Here is a 13,475-nt window from a genome sequence, read left to right as displayed (position 1 = left end):
TCTTTTGGTTAAGCAAAGCAGACCATCCAAGACACTTGCTGTCATGCAGATTGAGTTCCCATGACTCCTCATAGTCCCATGCCTGCACAAAGCAGGTAGTTGATACCTGGGTAGTACTGATGATCCCAACTCTTCTTCAAAATCACCCTCCTTATTCTCATCTCCTTTGTAAGCAACAGGGCAATGCAGCTGGGCTGCACGTCATCTCAGCCTGGGACGGGACCACGTTTTTCCCAACAAAAAGCACCTCTGAACGTCCTGGCACATTCCTGCTTTTTTTCCTGTAAGCATAACAACTGCTTCATTAACTGCAGCGTTGAGAGAAGCAAAGTATCCACCAACCATACCACGAAAAGCAGCAGTCCCTTGACACCGCAAAGCACAGGGGAGACTAACTGCGAAAAGATGAACCTGACGTTCAGTCAGCAGATCTGAGGAAGAAGCAGGTCTCTGCCTTGCAAGGAACCAGTCCTCTTAAGAGGAACAAAAGGCACAGAAAAGAAGAAGCTGGGCTACTGATATAGACAAGATTTCAGGCACGTTGTTCAAACTCTCATGTTTAGAAGAACATCCTTCATCACCTGTCCCAAACTGCTGAAACACTGCTCTTCACTGATGAACCACCTCTGCATCCCACCAGCCTGGAGAAGCTGGTAAATCAGCACATTTTGACTCCTCTGGAGCCAAACTCAGCTTGATGCAGACTCCGGCATCAATCTGGGCCCTCTGTTTAAAAAGGGAAGATCCAAATAAAGGAACAGCATTATCATATGCAGATGAACAGTTTTACCCCTACTGGTACTCAAACACAGAGGAACTGAAAAGCTAGCATTCCTGCTGCTGAGTGGCAAATAACCAGTCAGCTTTGAACTTTCTTCAAAGTAGCTAGAAAAAGGCTTATGCAAATGAAATTAGAAAACTTCTTGGCAATTCATCTGGTTTCACCAGGCAGAGACAAAGGGATTTTACATTAAGCTTCCTCTTTCTAGAAAATGAAAGTATCATCTGGTTTCAGAAAAGCATGTTGTTTAATTAGCACTTTTTTTCCTCACTGTGCGATAAAGTAACAATTAGGTTCCCACAGCATTCAACATAAGTAGCTTCCTCTTGTGGAAAAAAAGATGTGGGTGGTATGGGAAAAACAATCTGAGAAATATTTCCAGGTTTGAGACTGAGGTTTTATCCTGGCAAAAAAGCAGACACGTGGGTCACGCATTGGCCTTCTCACTGCTCTTATTTATGCCAAATGTGTACTAGGCACGAACAGTGGAGGGGAAAAAAGAAAAGGGGAGAGAAAAAAAAACCTCTCCAACTCAGAAGTTATGGCTTTATATAATGAAGGACTAGAAAGTAGGCTACATGAAAAATGAGTGGAGAAGCATAACCACCGGTTTGCTGGTTTGAGGGAACACGTGAGCTGGAGATACAGGCCAAGTGATTGGTTTAAATGTATCCTGTAAGAAACATGTTTGATAGCAGACTTATACAGGGAAAAAGCCATGGGAATCACAGCAAGTAGCTCATCTCAGAGGTGGGACTCTTGGTGTCCAAAAGCCCATTAATTTGGTTGCTTCATAATGGAAATGTAGAAATTGTGCTGGTAGGAGGGCAGTCGAAGAGGAAAGAGATAAAAGCTTTCCCTTCTCCCTCATCCCTCCCAGCCTTTATCTCTTGATTTTCACCTTTCAAAGAAGTTCAGCAGTATCAATCCTTGCCTTCCCACTATTGCTGTGGAACTGAATAGTTAAGTCTCCGATTTTGATTAGGAGCAGCTCCCAACTGTATTGTTTAATTTTAACTTGGATCTTTTGATACTGCAACTTATCCTCTTCCCAAATAAAATTATGACCAGGGTTGAAACAGAGGAAATCATCAACAAAACAGCAGTAAATGTCAGCAGCAGCAATTGAAGGTGCTGTGCACTACAAGAAGGGTTCAAATCATCATCTTTATTACATAAGACACTTTCAGAAAAATCACAAGAACTGCCAGTAGGATTTTTGTTTATGCATTTACCTGGGACATGCATATGGATGCAGTGTAGATCACAGGGTATTTACATATGAAACATTCACCAAGTGGACCATTATTTCTTGCCTTCATGCTTGCTCACACACACCATACGTGTGTGCACATACACACACATACACAGAAGGGAGATTCGCATCTAATCTTGGTCATAAAGTCTCCTCTCTCAGCTATATAATCAACAGCTCAGGACCCACTCTGGAGAGACACTGTTGTTATGAAAGGAAGGAGACTCTTGTCTGTCAGATCACTGCTTCACTGACCAAAGCTGAAAAATAAACACTGATAGAAGTTAGGAAACAGAGCGAGCCTCAGCTACGGCAGCTGGATGCCGCTTCAGAGAAGGAAGCTATAGCCCTGAGGATACCCCGATGTCCCTAAAGAGTGCTGTGCAAGACACTTGGACTGAACCTTTCCCATGTGATTACCAGTGTTTGTTCCCTTGAGACTGCAGTCAGATTTGCCCAACTGTCTTAGCCTTGGCACTGAAGACAGAAAGTACTCTGAGTGCAAACTATTCTGGAAACCAAACCACACCCACGTTTCAGATCTAAGGTCCCTGAAACTGGCACCCAAAATGAGTGCTACTGTTGACTTCATTTCATGCCTGAATTCCCTTCTGTAAAACGGCGGTAATAATGCTTCATGTCACTGGGCTGTAATGACTGCAAATTAATTTTGATGAAGTACATAACCGGTGGAAGACAATACTTCTGCCCTCAGGAAAGAGCTCAAATACTGTGTGTTAAATTGTATTCTCCATCTCTTAAAGAGACAGTGGTGCTAGGATGTGATCTTGTTAAGGAAGACTAACACTATGCATAAACTCCCAAAAATACCCTCAGGAAAACTTCCTTCTGGCATTTCCTAACTTTACAGCCTAAATAATGTGGGTTTTTAGCTGGTTTTGTATGTGCATTTGATGAAATTCAATAATGACTGCATCATATGGCCTCTTTGAGGCCCCATTAGTGTCATGAGGGACGTGGGATCCTTTAAATCCACTGCACTGCCAAGACAGTGGAACGAAAAATAGAAGATAATGACCTACACATACAGCTACATGACAGCACTGAAGGGAGAGGGTGGCAGCAGGCATCGCAGATGACAGATGAGTCTGGAGACCTTGGACCTCCAGTTCAGGGACTGGAGGGGCGATGGCTCTACTGAGTCCAGACACTTCCATACAAGTTGGACCCCTTCCACTGTCTTACCTGACCTTCTGCTAACTCCCTCTCTTTCTCATCCAGTTTGGAGGAAGAGCACCTTGGGGCAACTTGAGTCAACTTCTTGACTAGACTCTTCTGGAAAGAGGCCACAGAGGCCTCTCCTTAGATACACATAAATACACTCTGTACACTAAAGTAGTAATACTATCACCCAGCCACGCAGTGTAGAGTACTGCACTGAGCACATGGGACTTTCCACAGAAAAGTATTGTGGAAACCAGTATTGTGAGAGTTTAAGCTTCTTCATAGCACTAAAGCATGTTTTGGCACAGAAAAGAAATTTAGATTTCATGATCAAGATGCATGAGACTTCACAAGAACTGTGCTACTAATTTAGGAATAACTGAGCATTACTCTGTGCAATTATAGTGGGGAAAAAAGGCTGTTGCTCTAAGATTTCAGGCCCTTTGCTCCCAAATACATGTAACTTTGTTATTAAATCTTTTTTTTCCTTTTATTTTGTAAGGAAAGCTATGTTTCTTTTGGAGCTTACCGTTCACTCATCAGTGAACGGTAAACACGTACCTCTTTGTAGCAATGCTCTTCTTTAATGGTGTATAAGTAAATACTTCAAGACGTCCCTGAAGAAGCTGAGCATTCCCAGCACACTAACTTGCTGAAGTTGGAGGTATTCAGTCCAAGTGTTGAATACCAATTTTAAAAATAAATTTTAAACAATCCAGTTCTTTATGTGAGGACAAAGTTCAGATGCTAACCCTGGCCAAGAGCCCCCAAGGCTTTCAACTGGGCATTTTGCACTGAACAAAGAACTTGCAGATGACGACAAACAGACAAACTGCCCAACGGGCAGATACATGAGAGAACGCTGAATTTAGGTCAGTTATGCGGGGAAAAAGAAACTTAACTTAGGCTTTAGAGCAGCTGTCAGTTTTTATTGGGGTTTGGTTTTTTTTTTAAATAGAGATTGCCCAAGAATTTAAAAATAAACAAAACGGGAACTCCACTTCTGCAAATGAGAACATCACAAAAGTAAGCATGTTGCAATGTAGACTCGCGATGAGGAATGCAAAACCATGGCTGCTAGAAGACTTTCTGTTATAGGGAAAGACTGCTTGTCAAAGACTTGGGACAGAGGGAAGAAGTGAAAGAGGAGAGCACAAGCTGAGACTTCACAAGATGTTTAGCAACAACAAAAGCCAAGCCAAGGGGGGAAGTTCCTCCTTTCCCTACAAATAAAAGCGCTACACATTCCAGAACAGTTCTCAAATCCAATTCTCTGAATTGTCTGAACTGGCTGTCTATACTTCAAAAGCCAAGAAACTAGGGTACTCAGCACAAGAGTACGGATACTTTCATGCTGTGTTCAAGGGCTCAAACACCACTTAACAGAAGACCCTGCTTATTATACTAGATAAAAGCAGTGAAGATTTCAATCAGCTCCTGATTACCTAGAGAAACAGGAGGCTCAGGAAGTAAGGCATAAACATATACATATGCTATGCTCTAAGAATACACAAAGTTGTTCTGGAGAAAAGGAGAGAGAAAAGAAAGAGCGGGATGCTATTAATGATGGAGCACAGATGATGTGCTCCCAACAAGTCAGTCCACACAGCCCAGTGCCATCCAGACATCCAAGATGCAGAAGCAGCACACACGAGAGAGAGTACATCAGCTCTGCTGCCAGGCCATACTGACTCAGCAGACTGTGTATGATTGAGGCTGAAGAAACCATCACCTGGATGTTATTTTATACATCTGTAGCCGGTGCCTCAGGTCTTTTTCTTTTTAAGGCTATTTCTCCAATAGCTTTCCAAGGAGCTTATCCGATATATGAGAGCATGTGTGGATGTTTACTCACAAGTCTTACTGGGCATAAGCTGGCTTATGCTGAGACTAGTAAAATGCATTAGCATCCATCATGTGGTTAAACTGCAACTGAGAGGTCAATCCTGAAAAATAAAAGCTAGCTGACTCTAAGGATTTCAGTCTTCTGCTAAAGCCATACTGAACAGTGTATGCCAGGAACTGTTGTTTCTACTTGAGATTTCAATGCAGGTTTCAAGGAGCTCTTTACAGAGTACACCAAGGGACACAGTGCATAAATACTGCTCAGATTCACTGGAGAGATGCTGAAGGTTTTGAAGGGGAGAGTGCCACTTTCATTAGCATCAGTCAAGCACATTTACACATTTCCTGGCAATACAGCAACTGTGCAGCCTCCCATTCAGATGGGGGCTGTGTTCACACCTATATCTTCCCTTCCAAATCCCCTCTGTGGCCTTACATCTGCTGAGCAAACCCTGATCCTTGGGAAGTCCCTGTGCAACCTCTACCCAGCTCAGACAGGGTGAGAGGAGCTGCAACCTCAGTTGAGGGCAGGGAGCACAGCTCACGGAGGAGGAGGGAGTTCTGGCACCGGTCCTGCATAGACATTTGGAGCGCCCACCTGCATGATGTCTTGGAGGCTTTCAGTGAAGGACAGCTCAGCCTCCACCATATAGAACTCTGCCAGGTGCCGGCGACTCTGCGAGTTTTCCGCTCGAAATGTTGGGCCGAACGTGAATACGTGGGTAAAAGCCCTGCAAGGCAACAAGAAACAGGTACATCAGGCCCAGCACACAAGCAAGTCCGTTGTACTGAAAGCCCCATCCACAACCTCACTTTTCTCTCAAGATCTAGAAGCACTCATGTTTCCATTTCATCTTTAACCAGTTTAATGGCCCTGTTGGGTATGCTGCTATTACGTTGCTTCAGCCGGGTATTAGGGCATTAAGAGGGGTTATTCACACCTCTCCATGACTCAAGTGAGGTTGCGCAAACCCTATTCAGCTTTCACTGAACACCATTCATGCTCAGGACACTTTTTGTAGCTGTGTGGGAATAAAAAATGACATTCTGCAGAACCAGATCACCGGAGAAGCACCCGGACATCACACCGGTCAGGCTCCCCTCGTCCACATCCCTTCACATTTCTTTGGCTGCAAGGTCCAACCGTTACGGGTGCTGTGACACCCCAGAGCCCAACAGAGCAGAGAGGGTCCTGCTGCTGGAGTTGCTGGGCTGGTGATAGCACTGAGAGGGGACTGGTGAAGCCCAGCAGGACGGATGTACGGTGTACAGCTTGCAGTCCCCCTCTAGTGGCAAGACCAAAGTTTACCGCAGAAAGAGCCTTCGAGATAATGAACTGGGCTCCTTCCACACAGCTAAAAAAGGTTCAGCTAAAAGGGGTCCCTACTGCAGAGAATACATCTGGGATATCATTTTATTCTGAAGTAACCAATGCATTTCCTATTATGAAGCTATTTCTCCAGCAACCTTCTGGGCAGCCTATTTAAATACATCCTCTCTTGTTCTGCAGTCACATCATGCTGCATTACACAGGATACAAAGGCCTTCTTGATTCTCCACTTCCTTCATAAGAAACCTCCCTATCAAACAGCAGCACACCTTTAAAAGTTTTATTTTTACCGTGGGGAAGCTGCACTCCAAGCGATACTTTTTACACTGTGGCTATGAGCACTTGGGCTCCTGGACATCCTCAAACCAGCAAGAGCTTCCCAAACAGATGCCATGATAGCTGTGTTTCCTCCCATGCTGCATGGGAAGCAAACCACGATCGGGGAGAGAGTGAGCTGCTTCAGAAAAACCATGGACTGGGCAGCTGCTATCTTTGGTACATCTTTAATGTGATATTATTTTTTGCTGTAGACAGTGTGTGGGAGAAAAAGAACCTGATCAGTAGAGATTAAGCACAGTCTAACACTTGTGAAAGGATGCATGCTAATTGCTGGGGCTGGCATTTGACTTGCATCTTGCTCTGCAAGCTTTCAACTTAAAGAGGATGTTCGCTGAAGTTTCTGCACAGTCTAATTTTGTTAAACTGAAGTTTAAATAAACAACGCTACAAAAAGCAGCGTTTTTCCTTTGCCTCTTATGGAGGCATCTGCACTGCAAATAAAGGAACACACACATTCTGCTTCACTCATCTGTTCCCTCACGCCACATGATGGTTAAAGGTTATGATCCAAAGAAACAGCACTTTCTTTTTCGTTGAGTTGCTAGTAGTAAACACACCAGAAGAAAGTTCCAGGTCAAGACTTTGAATACATAGCCTGCCTGTAGGTTTCTTTTCCCCACTAGCTCTGCTTTCCCTGCTCCAACAAATACACTTTTTGTCTCTATTTTGCTCCTGTACCTGCACTCTCTCATACATGACCACAGCATCTACGATGCTAACCAGATTTTGCAGCAAACATCTTTCCTCAAGCATCATTTTCAGCACGCCTCTTTTCCCTCTTTTCTGCAGCTGCCTTTCTCACTTGCTGGGATATTACTGTAAACTTCTGCTGTCACTTGACCATCCTCCTTCAAACTGCCCTTTGCTACAGTGTCTATAAAACCTCATCAATGTTTAGATAAGTGATGTACCAAGACTATCACTCACTGCATACGTCAGTATTATCTCATCAGTTCCTTGTGCTCCCTCATCTGTAGCCATCTGTTGTCTTGGGTTATGGAGAAATGCGTGCTCTTCCTCACAAGGCCTTTTTTTTTTTTTTTCCCCCCCATGTTCCTACAGCACCTGGCACAAGGTCTTGGATCCAAAGCTTAAGTGCCTCAACTGCTATAGCAATACAAACAACAAATATGAAACAATGAGTCACTCGGCCACAATTGTTCAATGTTTAAGGCAGAACTAGTCAAAAAAACTTTTGCTTGCCAGGCCATGGAGGCTGGCCTGCAGTGGGAAACAGGAGATGCAGGTTCTTGTGCTACCTGTGCCCATGTTTCAGGCTTTTGCTAAAATATTTCAATTTGGGGCTCTTCAGTTAAAGAAAGAATTTTCCCTAAATAAATCAGTTTAGTCACAAGTTCAGACTGTGACTGGGCCAGGACTGGACACAAGACAAAAATATTTTGAAAAGCTTGCAATTGCTGAAGTACCCACCCAGGACTGCTGGGTTTGACGTGCAGGTCTCTAATTTCTCCCTGGCATGAAGCCTTCAAAAAGTAACACTTAAAACTAAAGTGTGATACCAGCTGGCTAGCAGGAGATCCTGTCCCACAGAGCAGTCTGGCTTCAGCGAGACACACAGCACTCAGCTGCTGTCCAGCCATGGGCACTGACACTTCACTTAGTGTAGGTTTCTGTGGCAGATGACAGTCTCCAGCAACGCAGGCTACTATGAGCACTTTGAACTGTACTTATTTCCTACTGAATAGCAGCCCGAGCACGGTGACTAGATACTTATCTTCTAAGGGGCTCGCCAGCTGCAAGATACCTAAAAACAAAAAAAATAAAAAAAAAAATCCTTATTGCTCCAAGATGTCAACTGTGGTCAAACACTTCACAGTCACAGATCGATTTTGTGCTGCAAGAATAAAGCCTGTCTGTGCCCAACACGGAGCTTTTGGGGAGGACACTGCAGAACAACTCCCACAGGAACCGATTTCAGTCTCTTCTCAGCTCTAGGCATCCTGCTGGGACCAATATTCTCTAACTCGTACACTGAGCACCACCTACGTTTACAAAAAGAACCATTAGCACTGCAACTTCATAGACTATCCCAAGGTGCTCAACAACAGCAGGGATAAAGGCTTTGTGATAGCCCGTAGAGAACCTAACATCACTGAATTTGCCTGCCTGCCCCTTGGAAGAAGGGGGGGAGGGGGCGGAAAAAAAAGCCAAACCCAAAATAAACCCGCATCTGCAGGGAGGGAGGCATCATTCATTTCTCAGGCTAATTGTAAAAGTAAAAGACAGATACAAATAACTGTGAGAACTTCACCACGATCCTGGGACCCTGGCAAAGGGAAACTAGCCAGATGTCATGTTGGCAAAGCGATCAAAGGAGCGCAGTAAATGCAAGTCATCTGGTAACAGCAATGCAGCACTGACCAGAGGCCTGGACATAACAGAGAAACACAGCTAAAAATACATATAGTCACTGTTATCAACTCAAAGCGTGAACAATTATTTTTCATCCAGGCATTCATATACTGTTTACTGTGCTCTGCCATTCAAGACATTAAACGAACGCATGCTACACAAATCCGACCTTTATTTGTACTTCATCCTCTATTAAAAAACGTATCTGTGATTTGACACACTGTATCACACTGAGCAGGTATAAACATATTCAAAAAGAGGGATGAGAACTGACTCCACTCCGATTTCATGGTACTGAGGGCAAAACCAGTCATTTTGTTCTGTCTGCATTCAGCACCTAGCACAATGGAGCCTCAGTCCAGGGCTGTGACTCCTATGCTCTACGATGCAAATAATCAATCATTTAACATTCCCAGACCTCTGCAAGACTTCCAGCATTTAAAAATAACTTGAAAATTCTGGCTAAGTCTCCAAAAGTGCCTAGGTCAGTCGGGGTTGTGGGCACTCAAGAATCTTTCTAAAAAAAAAAAAAAAAAAAAAAAAATCAGTAGTGCTAATTCCTCATCTCCAACAAAAGCACACACACAGGAGGGGGGAAAAAAAAAAAAGCAAGCCCAATAATCTGTTGAGCCCTTTCCCTTAGCCATTACAGGCAGAGCAGTAATGTCTGTAACGCTGTCCTTGTACGTGCTATCAAAGAACACAAGAGAGGCTTTGAAACAAGTCCCTTTGCAGTTAGCTTCACCCAGATCAGAGCTCTGGACAGCAAGCCCAAGTGCATTTATGTAGTTCACAGGCGCTGCCGGGGTCGACACCAGAAGGCGGCACAGAGCCGCTTAATTAATTGCTCCCTTTCTGGGACTGTATTTTGCTCTGCCCAGTTCTCTGGGAAAATTTGGGAGCTTAATGTGGAGGCCAAGAGAATACCCACAGTGCTCCCTCTGACACACTGAAAAGCTGCAAAAGCCAGGGCCCCATCCTGCAAAATGCTGAGTTTGCTTCCCTCAGCCCAGCAAAGGGCTTAGCCACCTTCTTGGTACAGGCTCACAGGAATCCCTTTGGACACAGACAGCAGTTGCTGGAGCACGGCCGTCCTCCATGTGGACAATTGCTGGATGCGTTGCTGGAGCACGGCTGTCCTCCGCACGGACAATCGCTTGGTGGAGGCTCATTCTTGCACAGGCTGCATTTGGGATCTCCACCCTATGAACACCCGGGAAGGGAGAAACTTTGCCCTTTTCACCCTTATTTTACACGCTACTAAAACCCTCTTCAGAAGCAGCTACCTCTCCCCCTTTGAGAGCTTTACACCACACAGAATGAAAACTCATTTCATTTGAACTCGTTGATAATTCATTATTGAGGCAGTGACAGAAACCAATAGAGAAGTATAAAGCATCTGTGCCCAAAGCTGCTTAAAATCATCTTTTAAATTAAAAACTCACACAATGTTTGTAGGCCTGAGCATCTCTGCCTTACTGGTAATTTTTACACTGAAATTCAAATTTAATTAATTGTGCCCGTGGTTCCCAAGCCAGGAATGGATTGTGCCCCTTTTCTGAGCCAGGACTCCATGCTGCTACCGGGGTAATAAAGACTTATTTGTGCTGTCGAACCAAGGGGATATAACTCTGAGCAAGGCTATTAATCAAGAAGATGCAATCCCTGCACAGTCAGCTTACAGCCTATGCCAAGGTCACACCACACGGTAGTGACACAGCTGCAGGCAGAAGCTGGTTGTCGTGACTCAGGGCTAAGCACGGAACCACCCCAGTACACACAGCTATTCACTTGTACCGTGCCCTCCTTCTCACCTCCAAATACTACAGGTGTCTGCATAAACACAAATACAGTGATTACTCTGACAAGGTCTGCAGTGAAGAGTTACACTGGAAGGCGATTTGTGCCAAATCTCATCTTTGGCCATGCTAAATGAACACAACGTGACCCTTCAATGCAGTATGTTCCCCTCCACCATCGTCCACTGACACTCTTCCCCCACCCCAAATCTAGATTGCAAGAAAACGTAGAAACAATAGCTTCCAACCCAAGGACAAAGCAACACATGATGTCAGCAGAGGAGGAAAGGAGAGCAAGGTGACCCTAAAGCCCAGGAGCTTAGCTTTGTTGGCCACACTGTCCTTTCCCTTAGGAAGGGAAGAAATTAATAAAGCAAGCCATCCAATTTAATTCCACTCTGTTCCGGCATGACTATATTCATTTTGAGGATGGAGGACTTGCCTGCTCCATCAAAACAAGCAGATGACTTTGCTCAGCTGCCAGGAGACACCACTTGGCTGCAGCACTTGACCCAAGCGTGACTGGGATTGTTCAGGGATGCTGAAATTTTTATGTTGAAAGATGTTCTGACCTGACGCAAGAAACCACATGGACACAGACAACCATTCAAACATATCAATCCAATGCCTCCAGGGTCTAGTTTTTAAGAGGAGCTGGGACCCCAGGGTTCCTAATGATGCTAGCGAGCTTCAGGTGCCCAAAAGTTTGGAGAAGAGGGAGAATGTTTTAGATCCTTGAGCTGGGTAGACTGTGTTAAAATGAAACCTCAGAGTTGGACAGAAATACCTGGTTTTTAATCTCAATGTAAAAATAATACTCCCATTAGTATTGTTTGGTGGTTTGGATTTTGCACAATGAAAATGCACGTTTCTGTTGAAAAGGCAGCAGGGAGGAATGAATTTTTTCCAGAAAAAAAAGCAGAAAAAGGAGTTTTAAAAGATTCCTCATAGAACATGCCACTTATGCCTGCCCTCTGAGGAAGCACAGATGAGAAAAGCTGCATCTTGACAAGGGTTTTTATAGCACTATGTGAGGCTTAGGCCTGGGCAGCAGAGCTGGTGTGCTGAGTGCTAAGGTTTCAATTCATGCTGCGACGAGATGGGACTGTACTTCCTTTTGTAAGCAGCCAAAAATAAATACATAAATTAAAAAAAAAAAATGCTGTCTAAGTTCCCAGGCAGGTACTGGGAAGTGCCAAACTTCCCCCCCAGCCAGACCGAAGCAACACAGCAGTTTCCCTCACTGCAACCTCCAAAGGGCAGAGTCCTACCATGCCCACAGGGCCGGTGTGTGCAGCGGCACCCTCCTGCCATGCTCTGGGGCTGGCTCTCCCCCTGCCACGTCCTCCGCCCCGGCTTCAGCGGCAAGAAAAGAAGAAGATGGGACAAGGATCCTTCCCAGGTCATCCACCTCTGCTTGAAAACGATCCAGGCACACTTGAGTAATTAGGTTATATGGGTCATGTTGTTAATTACTTGGCAAAGCACCCTGCACTTTGTTTATTAAGCTGCACAGCACACCTAGGCACTGTATTGTTAGTTTACAGACGGCAGGAGAATAGGGGAGACACAAAGGAAACACAGTTACCCAGAGCCATACAATGTCTTCTGCTCTGGCATCTCATCAGCCTGGGTCCTCCACCCTTTTATGCAATGCTTTAGTACTTTATTCTCAGTGGAGTCTTGTTTTGTCCTAGTTTTGATATTATTATTTCTAATTAAAGTCAATAAAACAACCAATTAGCAATGATAACTCAAGCTGGGCTGATGAAAGCCACCAGAGTAGTTATGCATTTATTCAAACAACCATTTCCCATGCCTCAGCTAACAGAGATCTTCTACAAAGGAGTGATATAAAATGTTTCAAAGATTTAAATAAAACAGGGAGCAAAGATCTCTTTCAAAACTTAATCACCCCAGTGACTCCTACTCTAAGCCATAAAAATATATTACCCACGTGGTGGTGGTGGGGGGGAGCAATTGTGTCAAATCTTTATCCTTTCAGAGTGGAAAAAAATTCATGTTCTCCAGAAACTGTATTGTAATCGCTATGAAGAGGATTTTTTTTTTAAATCAGTTTTTTTTCAGATGGACACTGGTTCTACAAACCAGTTCTACAAACTCCGCAAATATGAATCACAGCAAGAAACTGCATCAGTGGGTGCACTACTGCACAAAGGGAGTCATGGTTCAGGCCACATTTCAAAGTTTGGGTGTAGCTATTTAAAATCTCCAAAGCCTCAAATTCTAGAGTAACTAAAGAAAGTAAATAACTGTACTAAAAAAAAAATTACTAAAAGCTGTATTAATGCAACATGTTTCAGCTGACTATGACATGTATCTATATCCATACTCTACTTCAGTGCAACAACAGCAAACCCCTGAAGAAATTCAGGCCACACGCATTTGTGTATCTATTTTAAGGAAAGCTGTGGGAGCAAACAGGGATGGAGCTGCCTGCCTTAACATCTCATACTGGAGCCAATTCTTGGGGCATGGAGGCTCCCCAAGAAGGAGCTGCAGCCTGAACACAGGGAACATTCACACTCTTGTAAGCAATCAAGTTTG

General features: G+C 44.2%; 1 protein-coding gene across 4 annotated transcripts in view; it reads right to left on the bottom strand.

Moving 5' to 3' along the window:
• NARS2 (asparaginyl-tRNA synthetase 2, mitochondrial) overlaps positions 1–13,475 on the bottom strand; it is a 54,938-nt gene that overhangs the window by 17,139 nt on the left and 24,324 nt on the right. For all 4 annotated transcript variants that reach the window (XM_075491207.1, XM_075491210.1, XM_075491206.1 and 1 more), the window contains exon 7: positions 5,665–5,797. In XM_075491207.1, coding sequence (XP_075347322.1) covers positions 5,665–5,797 — 133 coding nt within the window. The remainder of the gene's footprint in view (positions 1–5,664; positions 5,798–13,475) is intronic.

The sequence above is a fragment of the Mycteria americana genome, chromosome 1, assembly GCF_035582795.1.
Source record: "Mycteria americana isolate JAX WOST 10 ecotype Jacksonville Zoo and Gardens chromosome 1, USCA_MyAme_1.0, whole genome shotgun sequence".
In the NCBI taxonomy this organism is placed as follows: domain Eukaryota; kingdom Metazoa; phylum Chordata; class Aves; order Ciconiiformes; family Ciconiidae; genus Mycteria; species Mycteria americana.
This window is presented reverse-complemented; position numbering and strand designations above follow the sequence as displayed.